The sequence below is a fragment of the Stegostoma tigrinum genome, chromosome 3 (assembly GCF_030684315.1).
Source record: "Stegostoma tigrinum isolate sSteTig4 chromosome 3, sSteTig4.hap1, whole genome shotgun sequence".
NCBI classification, from domain to species: domain Eukaryota; kingdom Metazoa; phylum Chordata; class Chondrichthyes; order Orectolobiformes; family Stegostomatidae; genus Stegostoma; species Stegostoma tigrinum.
This window is the reverse complement of record NC_081356.1, coordinates 68,126,525-68,154,358: the sequence shown is the minus strand read 5'-3', so window position 1 is coordinate 68,154,358 and position 27,834 is coordinate 68,126,525. Positions and strand designations below refer to the sequence as shown.

The 27,834-nt window shown below is 39.3% G+C and overlaps 1 protein-coding gene across 1 annotated transcript; it reads left to right on the top strand.

Moving 5' to 3' along the window:
- The first annotated feature begins 294 nt into the window (after positions 1-294).
- Positions 295-25,510, top strand: anxa1a (annexin A1a). The gene is made up of 13 exons (XM_048528273.2): positions 295-425; positions 6,109-6,170; positions 11,491-11,584; positions 12,282-12,376; positions 12,551-12,664; positions 14,252-14,342; positions 14,425-14,504; positions 15,322-15,378; positions 15,467-15,560; positions 17,150-17,245; positions 20,821-20,879; positions 24,150-24,272; positions 25,289-25,510. Exons 2-13 carry the CDS (start codon positions 6,120-6,122, stop codon positions 25,346-25,348), a joined length of 1,014 nt encoding a protein of 337 aa, XP_048384230.1. The 5' UTR covers positions 295-425; positions 6,109-6,119; the 3' UTR covers positions 25,349-25,510.
- Positions 25,511-27,834: the final 2,324 nt, after the last annotated feature.

Below are 27,834 nucleotides of genomic sequence, written 5' to 3'. Positions count from 1 at the left end.
TTCTGTACAACTTTTAGCATTCTCCTCTCTTCAGTGTCAACGTAAAACATAGGATTGCTTATTGCTGAGGAGCCAGACATTTCGCAAAAAAACCTGAGTTGCACTGATGTAATTCTCAAGTGATTTTTGTTTGCAGACGTTGCATAGAGACCTGAAAGTTGTTTCCTGTCTCTGTGCAGACTCTCAGCAAGTTCACTGCAGCTGACTCCGGTTTGTGTGTGTCCTGTAAGACCTGGAAGTCGATTGGCTCATCAGAGCCTGCAGTGCTTAGTCAATCAGAAAGAAGGCTAGTCATGAATGACCTCACTGGGTGTGGTAACAGTATAAATAAAACCTCTAACAGCTAGTCTGTGCGATTTTAGTTGCGAATTTTTTCACTCTTGAAAGGGTGTGTTAGATCTTTATAAGGATTAAATAAGCAGTTGGTAAGCACTAATAGTTTCTATTATAGCCTTGTCTTGATTTGTATCTTTACATATTAAAGTAAACGTAGGGTTTAGTTTCTTGTTTTCTGATGCTTTAATTTTTGCCCTATTGCCCCTTGCAAGAATGTTATCTTAATTAAGTTTGAAATTGAATGTTTCTTAGAAGCACGTGTTTTTTTAAAAAATCTTTTTCAACTCTGCTTGTGTACTTCTGCATGCTGAAGTGATTTGTGGATTTTTTTGTGAACTCAATCTTTTGGTTATTTGAGACTGGTCTGTCTGAATATTCAGTTGAAAACTGGATCCCTGCAGTGAAGAGTGAGATAAAAACTAGTTTGGGGTGGGATGAGGAATGTGGTATGACAAGTTTTTTTAAAAGCATATTCATTGAATCTGTAACTTTTTTATTTGGATTCAGTTCCTGGATTTGATTTCCTTCAATGTTATGCTGAAAGAAACCTTTTTTCTCATAGAATGGTGTTTGGCTCTCAAACCAGGAGCAGTAAACTAAAAGATCCTCTGTTTCAGATCTGGTGGGTTGGTTTGAACAGCTGGCTTGGTGTCTGCACCAACTGAAGTAAACCATGGAATTTTGTACAAAAATGTTTTTACTGGTGAACTGGATCTCCTCCAGTTTAGTTTTCAACTTAAGTATTTATGGAAGGTGAAATAGAAGTTTATTTGAAAGACAGTCTGGTCTTAACATACATGCTGCCTGTTTCTGTGTAAGTTTACTGACCTCAGGCAATCGAGTGTAATTTTCATATGGAGTTGACTGCCTTGTTTCTGCAGACAACTTAATTCAATGAATTTTTAAGTCTCTTTCCTGCAAGATATACAATCATGACTTGGGTGTTCATTGTTATTCCTTCATTCCTCCATCAAAATTCAGGAACTCTAACCTAATAGCACTGGGAGTTTGTCTACGATGCACTCTACAGCAGTAGAAGAATGCCTACTATGATGTCCTCAAGGACAATGGGGCTGTGTATTATAAGTTTGACTTTACTTTTGGGTGTTTGTTTTTAAAAAACAATAGACAATCTAATCTTGATGCTTAAAATATGTTAAGCAATATTTGGTTACCTATTTTGACTTGTATTCAAGTCTACAGATGAATTGTAGAGATTGATTCAGAAGAATTTGTTTTAACAATCATGTATCTCAATGTAGTATGTTGCAAAGCTTGTTTTAAATTGGGACTTGTGACAAAAATAGTTAAAGATGTGATATTAGCTTGACAACTGAGGGTTTTCAAAGCCCTTTAAAACAAAGTAGTGGGTGGCTGTTGTGCATAATCATCCCTGATCTCCTGTGACTCTACCTCCCCACTTTCTAATCCCCAGTCAACAAGAACAGTCTTTTTTGACTTCTAGAACAACAAAGGTTGAGACAAATAGGTCATTCACCTTATGTCTGCACCCACTGAGTAAACCTGACATCTTTTTGCCACCCTTTCCAGCACTTAGTCTGTAGACTTGTAGTTTACAATACTTTGGGTGTAGATCCGAGGTCCCTTTAGAATTGGTTTGCCTTGACCGCAAAACTGTATGGTGAATTCTGGATATGCATCATTCTCTGGGAATGTTGGTAGATGTAAAACCCAGATGTAGTGTGCACATATTTCAGAATGTTGTATGGCCACAGGAGATTGCAAGCATGAAGCTACTGAGGAATTTAAATTTAAAGCAGAATATTTAAGTTGTGATCGTACTCAATTGGTAACTCCTGTAGATAATTAAGCCCAAAATGATGGGTGAATGGGCTTTAGATTTAATGTGCTAAGACATGTAGCAGTGTTCTGAGTCCTCTTGATGTTAAAGGAGCAATACATTAAGTAGACTGTTGCATCTTAAGTCTAGTCTGCCATTTGACCAGATTAATATCATTCTCCTGGTCTATACCTATAATCCCTTGATTTGGATAATTTCCTAATCTAATCATGAATGCATTTTTGAGCTTTCACAGCCCTCTATCATAGAACTCCCAGGATTCACTTTCCTCTAAGTTTGGTAGTAGAGCACTAATATTTGCTTTTGGGTAGAAAAGTGCAAAATGAGGATTTCAGCAGCAGATGAGGTAAGCAGTGCAGTATTAGAGGGGAAAGATGGTCTTGGTGACAGAAGTATGATTGCCTGTGATAGTAAGAACTAGTAAGGTGCTGGAGGAACATAGTAGGCTGAGGAGCAGGAAAGCTGGTGTTTTGGGTGAGGGCCTTCTGAAGAAAGTCCTGAAACGTTAGCTTTCCTGCTCCTCTAAGTGCCAGTTCGTCTAAGAATTTCAGGTTACAAATTGACTAGACCACAGCTGCCAAGCAGAGTGGGGTTGATGAGGGAATGAAAGTTATGTTCACCTGGTATTGGATGTTGAAGCAACCTATTTTAGACAGTGGAGGAATGGCATGGGATGATTGAGGTAGGGTTAGGTGTTGTGTATCCATGGAATATGTATTTTCTTTTAAAATGAGATCTCCAGAGATGAGGAAGAATCAAGCCACTGATTATTTCAATGTACATTGTGCACAAGTCCTATGGGGTAGAAAAGGTCAAACTTGCAACCCTTCAAGGAAACCAACTTTTTAAAATCCATTTTAAGTGCTAGTTGATATATGCATGCCTTAAGATTGTGACCCTGGTTCAAACTTGGCTAAGAGGTGGAAACCATCCCACCAGTGTTGGCACTATTAAGCCCCTCTAGATTGTTTCATTTGAAGAATATTTTATGTAAAAGTGCATAGAAACTGTCCATAAAGGGACAATTCCTTAATTCCTGGAATAGCCCTAATAAACATTGTGGAAAAACTCAACAGGTCAGGCATCCTTTGAAGGGAAAGAACAATTTGTTTTGGTCTGATATGGCTGTTCAGGGTCTGTAGAAATTTTATTGGACTTGCCAGTTGGAACAGTGTCTATTTGATCTCCAGAGAAGCTGAGTTCCTTGTTGCATTTGTGGTTAAAATGAACTTTTGCACTCCCTCAAGACAATCTTTGAACATTACTCCAGTTGTGATTCCACCAATGGCCTGTAGAATAGTCTAAACTGTTACTCATACTCAATCCCTCTTTTTATATACCACTTGCTTTATTGATAGGCTGCAGATATTGCAATGCAAGTTAGCTGTTGTGTATAATGATACCCAGTTTCTGAATACCAAATCAGTTTTTTTGCTGGAAGCAACTTAGCCAGCCATAAATCCTTATGCTATAGGAACACCAATGTCTGCAGTGAGTAGCTTGCCTCATTCCCTAGTGTGTCCACTTAGAGCATGCTGAAGGTATGATTTGAATGATCTTTACTGGCTATGGGTGTTCTGTACAGAGCTAAACAGCATCCTGGACAAAGCATGATTGTTTGGCTGTTGGCCCCACAACCACTGCCTTGGACATTTCCCAACCCCCCTCCCCCCTCCATATTGCAATCAGCAGCAGTGTACTATCTGCAAGATGTGCTATAGCAACTCACTAAGGCTCCTTCAGCAGTAATGTCTAAACCTATGACCTCTTAGCTAGAAGGACAAAGCAGCAGATGCATCAGAACATCACAAGCTGCAGGCTCCTCCAAATCTCTCCCTATCATTACATGACAGATTGTATATTGACCCAAAAACAGGAACTGCCTATCCACTGATGCCCCTATATCAAGGATGGCAGTGGTTCAAGAAGGTAGTTCAGCACTACTGCTTTGACAGTTTTTGAAGATGGCAAGCATTTACTGCCAACATCTTCAATGCATACGAAATCTTTGTGTTTCACTTTAAATGATTTGACAAGGGCCTGTTTCATATAGCATAGTCAAGCAGTCTAAACTTCTAAATCAATGTCAAATGATGACTGGAATTAATCCTACATAAGTTAACACTGCAATCCTGTGTGCTTCCAGCATTGAAACTTTTAACATTTAGCAGTTTACCTGAATATAATTAATGAGCAACAGTAGCATAGATACTAGGTATCATGCTTCTATGATAATTGAAGGCTTTAATCCTTGGCAAGGTTTAGTATCTAAACAATTTGTGCAGAGGTGAGCCATTTGTTCCATTGGAGTCTATTATCCCATTCTAGCAGGAATGCAGTCACTCAGCTTTAAAATACTGGCAGTAATCTTTTTGGTTAGGATACTAACAAGGAGAGAATTTAAAATAGAATTCACTTTCTCTCATTGGACACCAAACAGACTTAATTTATCTAGCCCAATAACTTCAAGTTAGTTAACACTGCACCTGTGATAGGATGTGACAAAATAGGTGCATGTGAAGGTACAAACAATTGAGATTGATGAAGTGGGCAAAGAATTGAGAAATGGAATAGGTGGGAAAACAAACTTCCTTCTTTTTGGAAGGAGAAAGAGCAGTACTATTAAATGGCAAAAAGCTGCAACACATGGGTTTTTGGGTAGTTGTACAAGCTTCCTGTGTATCATGCACACAATTACAGCAGGTAATCAGGAAGACTAATGGGATGTTGGCCCTCCTTTCAGGGGGTTGAGTATGAATGGTAAGCCTTACTGCAACTGTATAAGCTGCTGGAGAATGGAGCACTTTTTGCTTAAGAATGGGGGCCAAGATGCTATTTCATTCAAGGCCAGTTCAGAGCTGGTTCATTGAGGATGATTCCACACATGAAAGGATCGTCCTAGTGAGCAAAAGTTAAACAGGTTGGGTCTCTACTCACTGGACTGTAGAAGAATGGGAGGTGATCTCATTAAAACATGGTTTTTAGGCATGGTGAATGCTGAGGATGTTTCCCTTCATGGGATAGCCTAGAACCAGAGAACTTGGTCTGAGAACAAAGGGATGCCTGAAGAATTATTTCCTGAAGGTGGTGTTGAAATACCTTGCCAGTTACCTTTGGTGTGGTGGCAGGAATGGACAGGTAGACTTTCAAAATTTCACTTTAAAATGTAAGCTTTCTTCAATGTTTGTTTTTATTAAAATACTCATACTGCAATGCCCACACTTTGTGCTAACTTGTAATTGACAGATAATTGACTTTCAATGACAGGAAATGTATTTAGATGTCTGTCCATCTTAGCCACAAAGCTAGGATGTGCATTCAGGATATCTATAGCCTCCAAGTCTGAAAGTGACATTTGTTCAGTTCACCTGGAGTACAAAAATCAAAGTTGGTCCTTTTTAATGCAGTCCCTCAACTGCTGCTGAAGCACCTGTTCAAGTGAACTTCTTAAATGGGGATTACCTCTTCTAATCTCTGCAAGTGGCTATTGAAGATTCTCATGGGACTAAAGTACAGTTGAATTAATCCAAAAAATTGGAACATTACCATGTTTTAAGTCTAGTTAATGGCTTTTAATAGTTAATTGAATTAACTCAGCTTAAGGCCTTCAATTTCCTGATCTGGCATGATAGGAGTTTCCATTGCTTAGTAGCTCACAATATGGTCACCTATCATTAGAATAGAATGAGATGGCTTGTGCACAAACATGTATACATCCTGCAAAAATGTACTTGAGTAGGATGGCATACTTGTGGTATTGTGTACTTGGCTTGCATCTTGAGTGATTGCCCAAAACACTTCATTTTTATTGGTTACTTGTGTTCTTTCCCAGCTAGTGAACAGTTGAACCTTCCAACCGCTGCAGCTGAGGGTAGTTTTTGATAAATATCTCTTGAATGCATTTCAACATGGATTAAAAATGACATGTCCACATTTTGTTCTTTCGGCAGGATCTGATAAAATGGCTTCTAACCTTGTCAGTATGTTGCTGCAGCAAGCAATGCAATCTCCTGTAAGTTTTGTTTTTAATACTCTTCAGTCTCCTTTTTATAATTGCTTCTGGCATTGTTTCATGTACTAGGAGCAGTAAGATTTCTACCCTTATCACCTGTGGGTGAGGTTTTTGGATGATCATGAGTCATGTGAATTGAAGAGACAAAATAGCTGTGGAGTTATAGGGAAGACTTTTTAAACGCTGCTATATGTAGTTTGTAAAAAGTAGGTGCAGTAAATAGCAGTCTTCAAACATTACAAAGATTGTGGACCACAAAGCTGTCACTGAGTCAAACCATGGTTTTTTTTCTAGCTGTCTGTTGATTCACTACACTACTTTTTGTTTTAAAATCTGCAAATAATTCCTTCAATCTATTGTAACTCCAGTTTCTAACTGGAAAGCTTTCCTCACTCTTTTACTTAAAGACTGAAATTAGCAGGCAGCCAACCCAACAAAGAATTCTTGCTATCATTAATATTGGACAAGTCAGATCCCAGAATTTAATCTAGCTAACAATTTAAAAACCATACTAAATGAAGTGCTTAGCAAAATCTAAAATGGCCAAAAAGCTTCAACTTTCCTGATGCTACAGGCTAATACAAATAAATTCTGCTCTACATCTATTTACATAAATGAGTCATTAACTTCTCTGTGATCTGTAGAGATGGCCCTGTTTTGAATTACCTAATAGTTTGGGGAAAATGGGCTCTGAATGCAACAGCAGGCCTTATGGTTGTCATAGGGTCTATTTCCATGCTGTAGGATTCTTCGTCCAACTAGTCTAGTCCCACTTGCCTGTTTGGTTTATCTGTCCAAACCTTTCTATTCATGCACTTATCCAAATATCCTTTAAATGTTGTACCTACAGTCACCACTTCCTGACAGTTCATGTCACACACAAGCCACTATATTTTAAAAGAAAAGCTGCCTCATGTCACTTTGAGAATTTTTTCCTCCTGCCACCATAAAAGTTTGCTCCCTAGTAGACCCTTGCTATTCACCTTATCCATGTCCCTCATGATTTTATAACCCCTTAAAAGTCACCCATTGACCTAGGCTGGGATTTATTTTCCCCCGGAGCATATCTTTATAACTCAGACCCTCTAGTCTCAGCAATATCCTGTAGTTCATGATGTTTAGCCCAAAAAAGGTTCTGTCTAAAGGATGAACGACCTGGGGCTAACAAACCTAGTCAAAGAATAAGGTATCCAGTGCAATAAGAACACGAGTCAGACCAGATGAGAACCAGGAGCAGAAAGGGAGAAAATTGATTTTGTCAAACTTAATGGACAAGTGTGAAAATGACCAGTTTATAACAGATGTATGTTTAAAAAGTAGACAGGATGGAACTTGGGGATGCAACTGGGGAATTAACAACATTGGGAAAGAATAACTTAGAACATTTTAGTCTCCTTGAGAGCAAACAGATTCAACTTCCTAAGGATAACATTAAACAAGGTGCTAATGGAGGGGTTGAATGTCTTTAGTCTATTGAGAGGCAAAGTATTTGATAAACTAATGGTACTAAAAGCAGATATCCTGAGGACCTGATAACACTCATTCAAGGTTAAGTGGCTGCAGAGATGGTGGAGGCATTGAGCAAAATGTTCCAGAACTTTGGAACATTTTGGAATGTGGTACCCCTGTTTAAGTGAGACACAGCAGGAAGACAGCCAAACACATGTTGGGCAAGTGCTAAGTCTCAACAGGTGAATAACAGGACACTTGAAAGTTTTTTAATACAAGCTGACAATCAACACTTTTTTCACAACTTTGACAAATTTGACAGTTCTTTTGAGGTGATCATGAGCAGCTACCAAAGGGGAACTGGGAAAATATTTCTTGGAAATTCAAAGGTGCCACCTGAGGTTCTTGAACAAGGTGCAAGTTCACTCTAATGGGGTATTGATTTGATTTTAGTATGAATTAAGAATAGGTAAACAAAAATGAGGAGCACAAACTCTGTCTGTCCCTTCTAGCCTGCTATTCTGTACAGAAGACCAAGAATAATCTCCATACCAAATTCTTGCTTTGTCTGCATTTCCCTTGTTATCTGAATGCCAAAATTAATCTTTCATAGAATCTCTACAGTGTGGAAACAGGCCCCTCAGCCCAACTAGTCCACACCCAACCTCAGCATCCCCCACAGACCCATTTCTCCAACCTCCCTGAATACTATGGGCAATTTAGAATGGCCAATCTATCAAACCTGCACACTGTTGGACTGTGGGAGGAAACCAGAGCACATACTCAGACACTGCAAGAACATGCAAACTCCACACATAGTTGCCTGAGGCTGGAATTGAACCTGGGTCCCTGGTGCTGAGGCAGCAGTGCTAACCACTGAGCCACTGAATATAGGCAATAACTTAGCATCTGCAAATCTATGTTCAACAGTCAACCAGGGGAAAATATTTCCCCTAGGTTCTAATTGGTTTACACCACTTCTGGCACTTGTGACTCCTCTCTTAGCCTCTTCAACCAGGGAAACATTCTGTCCAATTTCTCCTTATGAACTCTAGTTTTGTCTGGGTCTGTACTCACTAATTTCACCATTCCTGGTATTGGCCTAGTGAACCATAACTGCACTATAGTCAATATATACTCCTTTTTGGGTAGGAAGCCCAGAACTGCACAAAATACTGAGGTGCTGTAAAACTGTAGCAGGACAGCCTTACTTTTGAACTTTGAATCCCCTTGCTGTGAAGGTACTTGCTTTTCTAATTGTTGTATCTGCTTGTTTGTTGGTGTATAAAAACAGATTGGAAAACATGAATGTACACAAATCTATCACTAATTATTAAAACTTGTTTGTATATGAATATAATGGAATAAATGCCAAGCATTTGCCCACATGCAACTTGGCTAGATTTCCCTGAACTTCTGTTGCATCCTCATGATCAATCTCTCAAAGCTGAAGTATTTAGTTTGAGTTGGAAAGATGTAACTAGTCCACTGCCAGAAATCAGTCCTAGGGCTGCAATTATTGACTACTTAGGCTGCCTTGGTGGGAGTAAAGTTAATGTATCCAAACATGCTGATGCACAAGTATGTGGTAGGAATGTTGTGATGAGGACAAGAACCTGCAAGGGAATATAGATGGATTGTGTCTGCAAAAGTTTGGCAGATGGCTATTAATGTGGCTAAGAGAATTCATACTCTTGGATGAAATGAACCAAAAGGCAAACTTTATTTAATACTCAAGCTTTATAAAAAGTCTGGTAGTTGTGCACAAATTACCATGCAGGCACAGAAGGTGATTAAAGTGGCAAATGGAATTTTGGCCCCTTATTGCAAGTGGATTGGGAATTTTTAAAGGATACACTTTGTTATAAATTGTACAGGCCTTGGGGTTGATTTTATTGTCAGGTGTACCAAAGTAGTGAAAAGCTGAGTATTGTGTACAATGTTGGTCCAGCTTTGGAAATGGGTACAGAAAATAGGCTACTCAGGATTAACTAGGCTGACTCCCAGAATCAAGAGCAGCCTAGGCCTTTGAGTTTAGTTGAGTGAGGGTGATCTTTCCTACATTAAAATCCACCTGCCCAGTTGGTTGGCCTACTTGGTCAACACCTCCATCACTTTTTAAATTCCTTGTCATCACATTTTGTCTCATTTTCCATTAATGGAGGGACTAATCTCTTGAAACAAACTGCTGGAGAAACTTTGATCTGGCAGCACCTGTGGAGAGAAAACAGTTAATGTTTCAAGTCTAGTGACCCTTCAGGATTTTTCCTGACTGTGTGTCTCTAAGCCTAATTATACAGTTGGTTGGGAACACCACCTAAGGCCTTGTTTAAGTGCTTTGTGAACTTGATTAGCAATGAATATTTAAACAGTTCAGAAATGTTATATGTTTTGGAATCTAAACCTAGATTTCAATTTTTAACTGGACTGCAAAGAAACTCCATTATTCCCCTAAACAAAGTTTTCAATGTTTCCCTGAAGTTGACACTAACCCTCATGAAGGGGCAGTAGACTCAACATTAACTCCCCTTTCTCTCTATGGATGCTGCCAGCCCTTTTCAGTTTCTCCAGCATCTGTCATTCTGTTTAATTTAGGAAAGAAGGCCTACTGTTGTGTTATTATCTCTTTACTCAAACCTGGGCAGCATTCAATGCCTAAAGTTGTGCTTGTATCTCCAAACTTTAGGAAAACAGTAGAAAAGCTGAGCATGACTGCTTCTGCGTTACTTTAACTATACTTTGCATGTGTCACCTCTCTATCTTGGAAAGTCAAGGACAAATCAAGACTGTCAATGTTTCATTGGAAAATAACAAGCCATGGGTCTCTACCTCTGCTTAGATTTCTCTTTTGCTTGCCCTGATGACCCTTGAGCTTAACTTGACTTGTGCATAACCATCTTGATGGACACCTGTTTGGAATTGACAGCTACCACTGCAACAGCTGTTTGAGATCCTGCCACATGCTGATCCATTCAGTGATATAAACTACCTGGCTGGATTAGGGTCTGGTTCCTAATTGGGTCCAGTTAAATGTGGCATCTTTGGGAGAAAATGGAGTGAAATCTAGTTAATAGCAAATACAAATGAATCATAGAACCAATACCAATTCTTTTAGAAACTGATGCTAGTAAAGAAAGCTGTCTTACTTGGATTTTGCAAATTATCTATCTTAGCACAAAATGCACTGTACCTATGACAATGGAGCTGTTATTCCTCTTGATGAGCAAGCCAGGCTGTGGTGAACTGCCTGTAAACCACTTTTGACTCCAGGTTTTTTAGAAATGTTTTCTCATCCTGTAAACGAATTGTTTTGCCATTTGGATATCTTGTACCAGTTTAGTACTTTAAAAAGGGATGAAAGCAAGACAATTTCACTTAATCCTTCCATTTGAAATGGGACTAAAGTGACATTGTTTCCATGTGGGTGGAAAGACTGCAGCTGCCAACTCTGGCACAATATTGAAGAGCATGTGCCAACTGATCAGGTGCATGATCAACTTGCTTCAGTTTCCTCTTATGACACAAGCTAACCTTTGTTTAAAACCCCCATCTTGTGAATGAATAAGAAAGCAGTGATATCATGATGTGAAGCATCACACTAATTATAATTACATTACATTACATCACAATACAATGGATTCTTCCTAGAAAATTGACTGTTTCTATACTTGGAAGCTCACCAATCTACCTTAGGTGACTGTGTGTATTGGTCAAGTCAATCTCTGAATAATGGTCTAGTTTAGGACAGTGTACAGCAATTTCTGTTTTAGATAGTATGTTCAATCCAATTAAACAGCAAACTAAAGTAGCTGTAGATATTTTTGATTCTGAAATAATTTCCCTTTTTCCTTCCTCATTCTTGTCTACCCAGGTCCCTTCCCACAGTGGACCAACAGTTACTCCATTTCCTAACTTTGATGCAAGTGCTGATGCTACTGCATTAAATAACGCACTCCAGTCAAAAGGTAAACAATTTTTTCTTTTCTCATGCAGTGTTATTTGTTGTGTTGAAATAAGTAAAAATCAAATGCCTGCATAGTTTGTGGTAGAATCCCTACAGTTTGGAAACAGTCCCTTTGGCCCAACAAATCCATAGCATCCCACCCAGACCTGTCTTTCCCCATAAACTGCCTAATCTACATATCCCTGAACATTGTAGACAATTTAGCATGGCAAATCCACCTAGCTTGAACATCTTTGGACTGTGGGAGGAAACCAGAGCATCTAGAGGAAACCCATACAGACACGAAGAGAATGTGCAAACTCCACAGTCACTCAAGGATGAAAATTGAGCCCATGTGTGGTGCTGAAGCAGCAGTGCTAACCATTGTGCCATCCTGCAAATGGCAGCTGTTGTGGATACACAGTTCTACATAGGATTTAGAGCAGGTTTTAATAGCTGAAATCTGGGAACCCATTTTGAGTGAAAACTTAAGGAACTATACATTTTGGGTACAAATACAATATTTCACACACTGATCATGGTTTCCATTTCAAAATGAAAGGAACTTCCCCAAACCCAGCTGATATGTTCTGTAGCAAGAGTCAATGTTCCCAACAAATGGAATAGGGGTTTATTTTGTGCTCTTACTTCTGTAATAATGCAATGGTCTTTTATAGTTGTATGGGAATGGCTGACTCTTTTCTTGGAATTTTTTCCAGATGTAGATGAAGAAACAATTATTAACATTCTGACATCACGCAGCAACTGGCAGCGTCAACAAATAGCAGCTGAATATCAACAAAATGTAGGAAAGGTCAGATCCACAATGCAGTGTCCTTTTTCTATTGTTTGGAAATGCTGAATAAGCTGTATTTGTGCTTGGGAAAGCTAACTCCAAAAACCAGCATGAAGTGATTGCTTAAATGGTGTGACACCTTTTAAATTTAAATTATTTGAAGGAATGATATTTGTTTTTATTTCTCTCTAGCCACTGGAAGATGTCTTGAAGTGCAAACTGTCCAATAAACTAGAGGTAGTAGCCCTTGGCCTGATGAGAACCCCTGCTCAATTTGATGCGGATCAGCTGCACGATGCTATTTGGGTATGTTTAAAAATCCTAAAAACAACTTCTCAAACCATTGAGACAGTAATACTCTTGGAGTGGATCAGGGGATAAGTTAGCAACTTGAATTCCCTAGACTCTGTCTTGTATACTTAAGCAGCAAACATCATGGGACCAGAAGCTATTGAAACACTTGTAGAATCTCAACTTATTTATTGCAATCATCCAGCAAGCTTAGATTTCAATTGACAAGTTGTTACAACATGTCATTTGGTTTGCTGCAACAGCATTCAAGTCTCAATGGTTATTGTACCCAAGGTCTTTCACCCTCCCTTTTGTGCAACTATGCTAGAGAAGTATTTCATCTAGTGCCATTGACTGTGGCTTCCTTAGCTGCTCTTTTCTCTTTGTTTTTTGAATTGTCTAATGTCTTGATTGAACTTCTGTCTCCTCCTTAGCTGCCCTGAATCAGATTGCAGGACCCCCATCAACCTCTGACATATGTTGTTGGTCTCAATCTGGACCATGACTTCCAGTTGTTTTGCCAATTCCTACCTTTTTGTAGCTGTGCCACCCCAGAGCTATGGACTTGGCTTTTCTGGAAAAATACAACAGCTAGTACTACATAAAAATGGAATATCTTGGGTTGTACCAGATGTTTCCTTTACCTGCCTGGTGCTCTTATTCTGTCTGATCATATCCTTGTGGCCTCTTCTACTCTTTCGCTGCAGTCCAACTGTACCTGTTATCTACAAAAGCCTCAGCCTTGGTGATTCTAGCTGCTGTGCCAGATCTCATGAATGCACTGTAGCTGTATCAATAGAAACTCCCTGGAACCATGGCCAACCCCCAGGCTCCTCCTAACTTTCACCACAGCACTAAGCCAACCTGTCATGCCATGACTTAAACTGGGAGTGCACTTCCAGCTTACTTCCTCCTGGTATATACAGGACACTACCTCACTTCTACTTTAAGCACTTTGTAAAACTTCAAACAATTTTAATCCAAGGGTTGGACAGTAAAAATCTCCCCTTGCCTCTGTTACCAAAGTCATGACTTAGTCCATACTGGTTGCTGATCCCATTTAGCTTTTTTCCTGCACTATTTGAAATACTTTCAAAGCCCTGTAGCTTTTCAATATTTTTGGTTTCCTTAAGGTGCTCTGCACTCCTAATTTTTTTTGCCTGTAGAACATTGTACTAATTGGTAAAGAGAATTTTCAAATCTAATAGAAAAGACCACCATCACTAAACAGCTAGCTCCCTGATCTGCAGAAGGGAAAGAACCAATTTTCACTGGGCTCCACTGAATACAGTTCAATCACTGCCTGTCACAGGGTCCTTGCTTTGTCTATTTTGCACTCACCCTCTCCTTTTTGGAATTTGAATATGCAAGGTAAATTAGCCAGGAAAGGTTAAGGTGGATAGATAAGAATTTCAGGTGGATTGACCTAAAAATGAATCTAGATGCCATTGAGAATTGGACTATAAATGGTCAGATCAGCAGAGGGCAATAGAACCATCACCATGTGAATCTGTGCCATAGTTTCTAACTTCCAATGTGTCATTTTAATGGTTTTTAAACCTGATGTACAACAGTGTATTAATTTCAACTTTACACTGATAGGGTCTTGGTACTGATGAAGACTGCCTAGTAGAGATACTCGTATCCAGGAGCAACAAAGAGATCAAGGATATCATTAAAGCATACAAAGAAGGTAACACACTTCATGATGGGTGATCTAAAAGGACACTGGTGACTCTTGACGACAGATTGCTAACAATTGCATTTTCTTTTAGAATTCAAGAGTGACTTGGAGGAAAAGATCAAGGGTGATACATCAGGGGATTTCCAAAAAGTTTTAATTGCTCTACTTAAGGTATAGTATTTTAATACTTAACATGTTCAAAACAGCAGCTTTAGTCAAAAGACTCCCATCTTCCTACTGGATCACTTTGCCTAGTACATCATGTGGGCTAACATTACCATGAAAGTCCCACCCTCACCTGAAGTGTGGTGACTTTTCAGTTAAACCGTGGCCAGTTTAATCTCAATAGTGCTATGTTACTATGGAACTATACTGACAAATTTTTATTCTTGAAATGTGCTAAGCACCACTACTTAAACTGCTCCCCTAAAATTTGAGTAAATGCCAATAAGACCCATGACTATTGAGACTTTTTATTAATGTGCAGTCCTAAAATCTGGCAAATAACAGAAATGGAAGTATCTTAACTGAATTTAAGCCTATTAAAACTTGAATTGGAGAAGGGCATTATATGTACAATGGGCTTGCAGTTGCTTGTTGGGGATAATTGACTCCCAGAGTGTATTTTGGATATCTCTATATCATGTATGTTAGACATCAACTGATGACAGTCAACCTTTAGGCATGAAAGGGGAAATAAATCAAAGGAAATAACACATTCTGATAGCAAGAACTGCCAGTGCTGGAGTCAATAACAATTGTTCCTCCAAAGGATATTGATTATAACAGCTTCAAAGTTTTGAACTTTGCTGCCAGACCCATTTGAGTCTTCTAGCACTGCTTTTTATTCATTGGTTTTTTCAGTATCCTAAGGAACATAAAATAAGCTACCTAACTTATTTTGACTATATAAATTCTGGTGCCATTCAAGGCCTATATGTCTAAGGTCGCAAATGACATGCATCAATTAAATCTTGTCTATTGGCAGGCATCTAGAGATGAAAGTTGTACAGTGGATCATGATCTTGCTGATGATGATGCAAGGGTGAGTTGATTGCTTTGCTCCAAATTCCTGTGAATTTTTAGCAGAATTTTTAACTGCAGAACTATACTTGTACACTTTTTTAATCTAGGCTTTGTATGAAGCTGGTGAAAAAAGGAAAGGGACTGATGTTGATACGTTCGTTAAAATTCTTACAAGCCGAAATGCTGCACACATGCGAACAGGTGAGAACCAAACTCGGTAATCCAGTGAGTATTCAAACGCTTGAATCATAACCAAGATAAGTGTAGAGCTGGGTGAACACAGCAGGCCAAGCAACACCTTAGCTTTTGTGCTCCTAAGATGCTGCTTGACCTGCTGTGTTCATCCAGCTCTCCACTTTATCTTGAATTCTCCAGCATCTGCAGTTCCCATTATCTGACTCATAACCAAGCTCTTGGCTTAAACAGTCAAGATGTGTAAATTTTTGTTTTAGGGTGTTTAAATATTTCTAGCTGCAGTAGAAATCAGTTGCTTAAGATGCTTAACATGAAGTCTGCCTTTGCTTACCATAGATTCTTGCAGTCAGTGAAGCAATTTTGTAGCCATTCCCTCGGGCCAGAAGTTTGGGCTCAAGCAGCATGTGCTTAGTCATATTACATTGATTCAACATATTTAGGAAAATGTCCTGAACAGTCAGCCAGCTTGGTTTACAACTTAACCTGGCTGTTAACTGTCAACCAGCATTAATGAATTACTGAAGTATATTAAATTGGCAACTTACTAACCAACTGGCACTCACCACTTGCTGTATAAATGCTAGCTTTCCTCTCTCAATGATTCTTGCAATCTGCACTAATGCAAACCTTCAAAAGTTTGTCTTTTAAGCAGTGAGTTCTTTACCAAATAATTACTGTTCTTATTTTTCATTTGAAAGAGGGAATTTTAAAACCATTTTAGACAAGTGGTCTTGCAGGCTCTTCCACTAATCGTTTCCATATTAAAACATTTCCTTTGAAGGAAGGATAGAGACAATCTCAAACGGATAGATGACCTCTAACAATGGAACAGAGTCCTTTACTGTACTAATGCTGAAATCTTAGGCCAAACCACTACCATCCTGCTGGATAAGAACTTTTTCCAAAAAATCAAATTTGGCATTTACTAGCTAACAGTTCCTGTGATCAAGAATAGAACTGTTACTTAATGTGACTGTTAAATGGGAGACTCTCTCCATTCCAACTACAAATTTTGTACACTAATTGGAGGCATGAAGGAACTCTTAATGAAAAGCAATATTTGACCAAGTACAGGACTGAGCAGCTGAACTGAATTATAATCTGCAAAAGTCAATTTGAGAAACAACAAATATTGTAAATGGGCTCCAAAGACTGCTGAAAAGATTGAAATGTTTGGAGTAAGTTTTTAGCTCAAGGTTGAGGGGGTGAAATGAATGCCTCCTCCTTCCATATTTCAAATTGGTTGAATAGTTGGCTAACTGACAATGACCAGTATTAGCTTCAAGTGACTTCTAACACATTGCTGTAGTGTAAATTGGTCTAAAATTTTAGAAATATTTATTGTAGATTATCTGAATGTACCATTGTTAAAGCTGTTTTTGTGCACACTGATTTAAAAACTAAAATATTTAATCTGACTAGGATGGGAAGAACTTACACTTTACTTTCAAACTGGATTAGGGGTTTTAGTAATCCTTGATTTTTAACACAAGTGACATGTGGGAAAAATCTTCCTTCTCTTACAACTTCAGTTGAAGTTGTAACTTGAATTTCTCATTTAAAAACTTAATGTTGTCTGTTCTGTTTTATTTCAGTGTTTGAGCGATACACAAAATATAGTAGTCATGAGATTGACAAAGCCTTGGATCTTGAACTGAAAGGGGACATAGAAAATGCCCTTATATCTCTGGGTATGTGAAAGATTGTCTAAACCTTTAATGTTCCACTTCTTTGAACCTGTGAACTAATCATTGTTAGTGATAACAGTTGGAGTTGGTCATTTGTTGATCCTAATTCTTGAATTTGAGAATGCTGGTGAACAGCATCATAGAACAAACGAATACTAATCTCGAGCTGAAAGTCTGAACTCCAGTCTTTTAGTAACAAAGACAAATAGGCATTATTCATTCTGGATTTAAGACCACAGAAATTGTGGCAAATATGCTAAGTTTCAGAACCATTAGACTTCCAAATGTTCACTCTCTCAATTTTACTGATATTTATCCAGGTTTGAAGATTCACTGTCACGTTCAATAGTGTTTAGTCAACATGGTTGATTTTAGTGTACAAATGTAAGTAATCTTGTATTCTCTCAGACAGAAATGGTGCTATTTGCATCAATAATTGGGCTTTCTTCCACAGATGAAGCAATGATTTTACTTGTACTCGTGTTGACTTAGTAACTGTTTTCAATGCAATCTCCTGTTTGAAACTCAGCTCAGTGTAGTATGAGATTTTCTGTTGAAGGGTCTATGCTTGAAACATCAGCCTGCTCCTGTGATGCTGCTTGGTCTGCTGTGTTCATCCAGCTACACACCTTGCTATCTGGTATTCTCCAGCACCTGCAGTTCCTATTATTTCAGCTCAGCTCAGTGCAGTCGGTCTTCTGGACAGTGAGTCCAGATGACTGCATCAAATTAAATGGGTTCAGATAATGAATTCTTTTCTCTTCAGCACCAATCTTCTCTTTACAACTTGAGCTGTTCACTATTCTACCTGTATTTTACCTGTAACTAATGCCTTTAACAATTACCATTCCTTTTTTGCCCTTTTTTGTTGCACTGTGTATTTGATGCATAATTGCTGTTACTATCCTATTCCAGGACTTTACCACCTCTCCCCAACCTGTTTAATAATCAAACCCACCAAATGTCTACTTCAGTTGGAAGAATCCTATTCCAGTTTAATGATAGTCCTGTCTTTAATGTTCAAATGCTGCCAGATTTGAATTTCTTGCATTGTCTTGCTTTTGTTTTAGCTGCAGTGTTAACACAATGCATTGAAAGTGGTGCCTGTGATAGGGTAACATCCAACTAAGAATCTGTAGCCATAGGGATTACCATAGTTAAAACCACTAACACTTAAGCCCTTTGCCTCAAGTCCAAATAACTTAAATGATAATGGTATTGACATGTTTTTATTCTTTATGTACATGTGGCATCCTTGAGCAAGGTAGCACTAAATTCACTTGTGAACAGAAGTGCTCAAGATCTACAATTCAACATGCAAGTAGGTTGTCTGCAATGTCATTTGAAGACCTAAACTGTAGGAACAGACAAGCCATTCAAAGTATGAATGGCAAAGTGGACTGATACATATCCTGGCTAAACTGAATCCCTGACTCCACTCTTCTGATTTGTGTTTAACCCCTTAACCCTTGATTTCTTTTGTTTTAAAATCTATTGTTAAATACTCAATGGCTCCACAGCTCACTAAATTCCAAACAGTTACTACCCTTTGACAAATCCTCCAGGCCATGGGTGACACTCATGGCCCTAGATGCTCCTGCAACAATAAACAACCTTTCTGCATCTATTATGTCCTCTGAATATTGAAGCATAGCCTCAGTCTTCTATACTGATTGTAAGGAATACAGGCTTAACATCTCAAGGAAGGTTCCTCCATACTTGGCATCAATGACTGAGCTTTCTCTAGACTAACTCAATTGCCAGTATATCTTCCCTTGGATAAGGAGCCCCAAACTGGTACTCCAGTGGTTGTACTAGTCTAGTGTAGTTTTGGCAAGACAACCTCCTACTCTTGGTCTCTGATCCTTGCATTCTTTAAAACAGGGAAAGCAAATGAAAGCCTTATCTGCTGAGCCAGAATGGTAGCATTCTTTTTGTGCATGAGGACCCTCAAAAATCCCTCTGAATTTTATGCTGTCTCTTCCTCCCCCTCCCCCCACCATCCCTGATATTTTTCAAATGCTATTCACTATTTCTTTTATGAACTCTGGTAGGAAGAATCTCACTTCCCTACACTCCTGTTTAGGCTTGCACGCACTCCCTCAACCTGTCTATATAATCCTTCTGTAAATGCCTGTCATCCTCGTGCTACCAGTTTGGCATCTTCCTTTTTAAACATTATTAAGAAGCATTTCACTACATAGTGGTGGTCTGCCTACTGAAGTCCACCAATATCCATCCAAATCATGGACTTTCCAACATCCATTCACTTTGAGGTGACTACAATTGGCACACAAGCAATACTTAATGGAGTGTGGCAGCAAGGAGTCTGAAAGTGCAGTTCCATGACCTTTCAAGTCATTGTGTGGGGTGACTAGAGGAAGGGGTATGGAGAACAAACAATGGACTGGCTACAGCTACAATTAGCACAAAGAAAGATGGTAGCTATTTGGACCATCACTGAACATGCAGGTGACCTTTAAGATAATGGCCTAGGCCGAACCATCTTATAATGCATCACTCAACTTGCTTCAATTATAATGGTCAGAAAAGTGGATGTTCCCTCATGTACACTTCATGTCTCCTCAAACTGAACCAGTCAGTATCGATGTCCCAAATCCTGGATGGCAGTTCTGTCTTGGATTGATGTGGCAAGTACCATTCATGACCCACCTGTGCCAGGTAATCACTGCATTTTTTCAACAAGAGAATCCCATCGTCTCTTTGACATTTGACAAAATTACCATTTCACTACTTCCTCCCCATCCCAATGTTGCACCGTCCTGACTTGAAAGCTTATCACTTCCTTCATTGACTGTGGTTTTTTAAGCTGTGATAAGTGTATTTGCAAGAGGTGGAATTCATAACTGATCACCCTTCATTCCTACTTCCTGCCAAAAGATAAACAATGCCACCCTCAGCAGCAATGGTCAAGTACTAATCTGGAAATTCAAGCCATATGACTATTCTCTATTGTTCTGTTGCATTACAGGCTTCTGCCTCTGGGAGGTGTCTTGTCTGAAATGTTGGTGCAACTAACAGACTACACTCCTGATTCAAGTTATGGTCTTCACTGTTACTGCAGCACAAAGGGATTTTTAACATCACTTGGTTTCAACTAGTTGTCTTAAAATATTCTTATGGCTCGCAGCCTGCTGGAAAATACTCTTGCAGTTGGCAGCAAATCAACTGCTTTTTTTCTATAACTGACTGTGTTTGTACTACTGTTCTCATGAGACCATAATTTTAGACTTCAGTTGCTCTGTTTTCAATTCTGTACCTTTATGTTGCCATGCAGCAACCAGACTTGAAAAATCTCTCTCCTGGAGAAAGCAAAGCAGCTTCACATTTTCCCCCTTGAACCTGACCCAATTCACTCCTTGCTGCTGTATCCACTCTCCTCCCCACCCCCCCCCCCCCCATGTTAGTGGAGTCTAACAAATGTGCCATCTATAGCACTCTATAAAATGTATCATGTAACCACCTTTCCTTTGCCACCCACCCCCCCCAACAATGATGAAACTACTGCATAGTTAAATTCACTGAAATTTTGACTTTGATCACATTTTTCTTGACAGTGCGATGCATTGGAAACAAACCAGACTACTTTGCTGAAAAGCTGTATAATTCCATGAAGGTAAGTAGCTGTGTCCAGGTGTCTCTGTCCATTCTCCTGCTGAGCACAAGAATGATGGGGGGAGAAAAGAAGCTATCACTGTCTAATTATTGGATTAACTGGCACATGAGCACAATTGGAAGCCATTGCAATGAAAGGGTGCAGTAGTATCAACTTCTGTGAAGTGACAGTTCAGATACAAAAAGATTTACAGAACACTGCTTACTATACCAAAGTTTGTCAAGGTTGAGGACAGTAGTAAACTTTAAGGACTTCCCCTTTCTTGAGCAGGGAAGGTACTGGCAGATGCAATGTTAGTAGGAATACTAATATTAAAGTAGCACCAGATGAATTCCTCCCCCCGCCCACATTCACTTTTTCCACCCAAATGTCTTTCAACAATTTCAGTTAATTTGGCTTATTTTAGTGTCAGCTTTTTAGCTGCTAACAGGAGAACAAATAAAATGCAGCACTAAGTTTAGAAATTTAATCTAGGGAAGGAGCATCTTAAAGTCTATTTTTCCATGAAGACTAATTGGTTGAATACCATCCAACTTGATGGTTACAACCACTGGACTTCAGTTATAAGATCCTTTGGTTCTGAGATAGCTGACAGGCTTTTAACTCATTATTTCCTTCAATGTTCACTTCACTGGCTCCAGCACAATTGGGAGAGTCTGCCTTTACTTCCACACAGGAGTATCTAATGGCAAGTCTCAAGCTGTGACCTTCACAGTGCACTAATCCACATCAGCCCATGGACAAGGTAAAACAATTGTCTGCAGTTCAGGACATCATTCTCAGGAAATTGCTTTCTGCTGAGATGTAGTCAGCACCTCACTATCCCAGGTAGAACATCACTGTTACTCTTTGCATCTCTGCTTTGAAAAGGTTGTTTTGAAATTCTGACACTCTTGAAATGGCACCATGGCTCAGTGGCTAGCACTGCAGCCTCTCAGCACCAGGGACCCAGGTTCAATTCCAGCCTCAGGCGACTGTGCAAACTCCACAGACATTCTCCCAGTGTCTGTGTGGGTTTCCTCCCAAAGTCCAAAGATGTGCAGGTTAGGTGGATTGGCCATGCTAAATTGCCCATAGTGTTCAGAGGTGCGTGGGTTATACAGGGATGAGTCTGGGTGGGATGCGTCAAGAGGTGGTGTGGACTTGTTGGGCCAAAGGGCCTGTTTCCACACTGTAGGGAATCTAATGTTACATTCCAGAGTTCCTCTGGTCAGTTCTAGACAAGTGCTGAATCTGCAGTTGTTTAGTTAGGACCCTCTTCTGAATTGCATGTTTATTCACTGTGCCTAAATTTGGGGTTGTGATCAGTGCATATAAGCAAAACATGGTTATACTGCAGAGAAATCACTTTATTTTCAAGGTGGCAACTGGCTAAGCAAGTGTATTGCATTCTATGGTTTAAATGCAGAAGCTACAGACTTTTAAACCAGTGCAAAGTACTTTTTGACTTAATTGTTTGGCCCTAGACAGAAGTCTAGTTCTAGGCATCAAACTAGAAAGTATGTGAAGGCCTTGGGGAGCATAATACTGACACTTTTAAAGAATGGAATGTATTGGCTCTTTTACAGACATGAAGTTGGAGTGCTTTTTCTGGTCTTCTGGATTAGAAGGCAGACTTCACCTTTAATGTGAAGGGTTTAAATTAAATTTGAGGGAAATAACTTTTTTGACTGAAAAGCTGCAAGTAGAAGGAATAGACTTGGTGATGAAAACATTTTGGGGGGGGGGGGGGGGGGGGGAAGAGATGTAGTTGTAACACGTACAAATCCAGCTACCTAGGCAGATATTACAGGTTGAAATGCTACCATGGCAGAACTTTAAGTTTAAAATCTGGAATTGAAAACTAGCTTTATGTTGACCATAACCATTTTAAAGAAAAAATAACATCTGGTTCATTATCTTTTTAGGGAAGGAAATCTGCTGTCTGGTCTGGCCCATCGGCAATATTGCCATTTGCAGATGATGCCAAGCTGGGTGGCAGTGTGCTGTGAGGAGGATACTAAGATTGCAGGGTGACTTGGACAGAATGGCTGAGGGCAAATATTTTGCAAATGCAATATAATGTGGATAACTTTTTTGCCTGACTGGTTTTGTGACCAGATTATTGTCTAGAAAAGGTGGGATACAAACAGGCAGTGAAGAAAGCAAATGGCAGCTGGCCTTCATAGTGAGAGGATTTAAGTATTGCACTAAGGCAGTCTTGCTGCAGTTATACAGGGCCTTGGTGAGGCCACACCTTGAGTATTGTCTCAAGGATGCTCTTGATATTGAGGGAGTCCAGCAAAGGTTCACAGGAGTGACTTTTCCTAGAATGGCAGGATTGACATGAGGTGAAAAACTGGATTGACTGAGTTTGTATTAATTGGAATTTAGAATGAGGATTTTTAGAAACCTACAAAATCCTGATGGGACAGGACTGGTTCAATGTTGGAAGCCCAGAATGAAGGGGCAAGTTACTCAGGGCTAAGATGAGGAGGAATTTCTTCAGTCAGTTTTGAACCTGTAGAATTCTTGCCCATGGGAAGCTGTTGAGGCTGACTCATAGACATCATCAATAGGGAGCTGGATGCAGCCTTTACAGCTAGGAGTCCAAGGGATATGGGGAGACAGTGGGAACAGTGAGAACTGAGATGGCATAATCAGCTGTGATTGTATTGAATGGTGGTGCAGGTTTGAAGGGCAGAATGGCCTAGTCCTGCACCTATTTTGTTTGTCCTTGCTGTGGGTCTGAAGTCGCATGTAACAAACAATGTGGTGGACTAAAGGGCCTTCAACTGGTCTGGAGCAACCAATGCATGGGCAAATGCTAGTAATTCCCATATCACATGGGAAGAATAACATGGAAAACATTCTTCATTAGAATGTGGAATGATGGAGATGTTTGTGTTTTTTTGAAAGGGTTTGAATGTTTTGAGGGGGATATGAACACAATGAAATTGAATGGCCATATCTGTGCTGTATCAGTTTAAGATGTCAGTCAAGGGAAATGGTTGCCTTAAATAGGTGGACCAGACATTTCAAATGGTTGGTAAATTTGTGGAATATGTGCATGGGTCTAACCAGCTGCTTTGCCTCACTTCAGTGACTCTTTTCATTTGCTTGAGGTAGCCCAAACACTTTAAATTTGAATTCATTTAGCTTACTAGTCCAACACAATCACCTATAGCACTGTACTCTTGCAATGCCTTTCTTAACTAAAACTTTTTAAAAGAATCCAGTCAGCTCATGCTGTCTTTTTTAAAGTTGTTAAACCACACTTTGCTTGAACAGGGCTATGGTACAAGAGATAAAGTATTGATCAGAATTATGATTTCCCGCTCTGAAGTGGATATGAAGGATATCAAGGTGGCATACAAGGCTAAATATGGAACAACACTTTACAAAGCTATCAAGGTAAAATTGCACTTCAGTTGTATTTTTCAAAACTAATCCTGCTTTGTTTTTTGGAACATGCCCTACAATGTTGCTCTTGCAGATTATAATCTAGCTTTATTTGGAAAGTGTTAACTTGACTATTTCTAGAGATTTCCTTGATCCAAGTGGACAGTTGAGGTTTGTAAATGAAGGAATGTGAAGCCAGGAAATTATAAATCTATTTAGCATGATTATTTATAGGGATGTACCTGGGATCTAAGATCAAACTTGTCTCAATTTTTCAACACTTGGGGGTATTGGGCTTACACTTCCCTTAAATTTAGTAGGAACTGTACCTTTGAAGTACACTTTTGAATTTGGTGAGAATGAAGTTTTTGTGCTGAGCTTAACACTATATGAACTAGAATGCTCATCCCTAATGCAAAACAGTGGGGTGATCACTAGCATTTGGATTGGCAACCATAATAAACTGGCTTTAGGTTTGGGGTGGGGGTGGAAAGAGGAAATTTAAAGGTATCATGTCAAATTGAGCTTTTTGTCAGAGTTCATGACTTTCCTTTGTAAAACATTTTAACTTTTCTAAGTATGATCTAATTGCATAATTTACCATTAATTGATGCAAAAATGAAATTAGTCTTGTGCATTAACAGGCTTGGTCACCATTTTTAACATATCCCATGCTGCAGCTTTGGTCTTAAGCTTTCTAGACATCTCTTTCTTCTGGCCATGCTTGGATGGTTTTGGTCAAGCAGATTAGGCATCATTAGTAAATTGACTCTTGTAATCCAACAAAACAGTTGAACACTCCAGAATTTTCAAATTTGTTTCCAATAGTTAGTTTTAAGTGAGTCTGGAGTGGATTTTTCAGCTAATACTAACATATTGCAAGCATACTTGATTGCCTCTCTGCACACTTTGTCTGAACAATAACCTGCTGGAATGCATTTCATTCCTGAATAAGTTTTTAAAAACAGTAAACTTGAGTTTAATATTCTTTGCATGATGGTACTAACCTTGGTTTTCTTTTCACACAGAATGACACAAAGTCGGACTATGAGAAAATCCTGCTGGCTCTATGTGGAAGTGATGAGTGATTTTGGTGTGTGCTGACCAAATGCCTGTGGAAACTTGTCTTTTGTCACATTCAGTAACCATGTAATGAAGCTAAATTGTAAAGCTGCTAAGTCATGATGGAAATATTGACACCACTAAATGCCTTTTAATGGTACAAATAAAAAGTTCTGAATTATCTTTCACCTAACTGACAATGTAATCATTTGCTACCAAACAGAAGAAAATAATTGGAAATTAACTGGCCTTCATCTTGAAGTATGGAGTTGCACCGATGTCTCCTTGCTAACCTGTTTCCTTCAAGGTAGCTACAAGTTTATCAATTTCTGATCTCTTAGCTGTAAATTTTTAGGTTCTAGTGTCTACACAGGCTGCCAAACTTTGGTAACTTAATTTATATAGGTACCAAATGGCTTCTGATTGCTTTTGGTAATTTAGGTGAACATTAGCAAAAGCATTGCAAACTAATCTGTCAATCTGTCTAATACAAATGTCACTTGATACCATGACACTGTTAGTAATGAGCAGACTGGATTGGAGAAACCCTCAAATACATGATAGAACACACATCTTTCCTCACTTACTACCACTCAGTTGGGTATGGGAAGGACAAAAGCTTCCCTCCCAAAGGGCAACTGTGTTGCAAGTGGTACTTAAAGAAAGCAGGAGCAGGCCATTCAGCCCTTTGACCCTATTCCTCCACTTTGTATCATTGCTGTTTGTCCACTTCTTCATCCTTTTCCCCACTTTATTCCTGTTGCATTTGGTCCTTTAGCCTTCAGCATAATGCCATCTTTCAAGCAGTAATGTTTTGCCCTTAACTGCTTTCTATAGCAGGAAATTCCAATGGCTCATCACCTCTGGGTGAAGAGATTTTTCCTTAAGCCTAAATGGCCTGCCATATCCTGATGTCTACTTCTGGATGCTCCTACCATTTGGTAACATCCTGTTTACCCTGAGTAATCTAGTGTATTTAAAAAATCTAACTTGAGACTCTTCACCCTCTAGCACCTTGATTGCCCCCCTCCATATTCAAAAAGAACATCTATTCTTAGCTAAGGAGACAAATTGTCCACATCTGGTCTCAAAGGCCAATGAACCACTTGTAGCCTTCGCTGCCTGTTGCACCTGCCTGCTTACTTTTAGTAACCACTATAATTGTCACCAGGTCTTGCTGCAACTTTTCCAACTATCATCATGCAAATCTCTGCTTTTTTGTTACCAAAGCAGAACCTCACATTTTATCTACACACTTCATATGCCCTGCATTAGCAACTTGTGTAAATCTCACTGAAAACTCCTTTGCATCCTCCTCACTGAGCTGTCACCTGCAATCTGAAATGCCACTTTGCTTATCCTTGTTTAAATCCTCATTGTTTGGATCCCAGCTATTATCAATGATGTTTCGGTACTGTACTAATCACTTGTCACTTGAAAACCAAGCCTCCAGGGTTATGAAAATGGCAAGCCTGGCAGAGTCAGTGTTGGGCTCCTGAGCTTGCAACCCCCCCACCCCCTCCAGACCAGAGGATTTTTCTCCTTTTATTTCAGTTTTTCTTTTGAGATCAGGGGGAGTGGCTGGAGTATTGGTATGAAGTGTGTCTCCTGGCAATGGAGGCAGTGTCAGCAAGGTGATAGCAGGAGTGGACTAAAACCCAAATGGGTTTTTCATAACCATTCTATATGGCATTCCAATTTTCCCCCAATCTGCTGTGGCAGGATTCAAACATTGGTCCCCAGGACAATACTTGGGTCTCTGGATCAACAGTCTAGTCATAATACCACTAGGTATCAACTTGCCAGTCCTTCTGACTGTATGGGACCTACACTTTGTATCTTTATTTTGTTTTTAAATTTTCATATCTGTAGAAAATTTTGCAAGCTGCTTTCTTTACCCTTGTGAAAGATGAATATAAACCATTTCTCTCCTAACCTTGCAGACTTTGGTCTCAAATGTCTTATTCATGTGTGCATAGGAGACATACATAGTCAAATGTCATACTAAATCTTTATTGTCAAAACCAGGTTCTTTACTATTCAAACAATTGACAATAAATTCCTTAAATTTGCAACAAAAATTGTTACACAAGTATCTATATAGAGACTATATTACCCAATGTTCTCCCAGTCAGGTTTTGAGTCTCTTGCTTGAGCACCCTATTGGCCATAGAATTCTGGCTGTAAATGCTGTCTTCACAAGGCTCCTTCCTTTGGGGATAGGGTTAGTGGTTACCAATATACATCCTGACCTTTTGCTCAGCCCTACTTGTCTGGTCCCAGCAAACCTGAACTTGTTTTTGGGTGCTTTCCAAGTTGTTTTGGTCTGAGTGCCATTCTAACTGTGGTCACTACTGCTAGGTACAACTCTTGACATGCTTGTCTGCCACTTTGATTACACAGCAGTTATTGGAAGTGTCCCCTATCCTTTTAAAGGGAGGAGATGCCCAAAAACCTGCTGCTGATTTTGCCTCTTATACAGGATCTTGCGGTGTAAATTCACCCCAGCAAG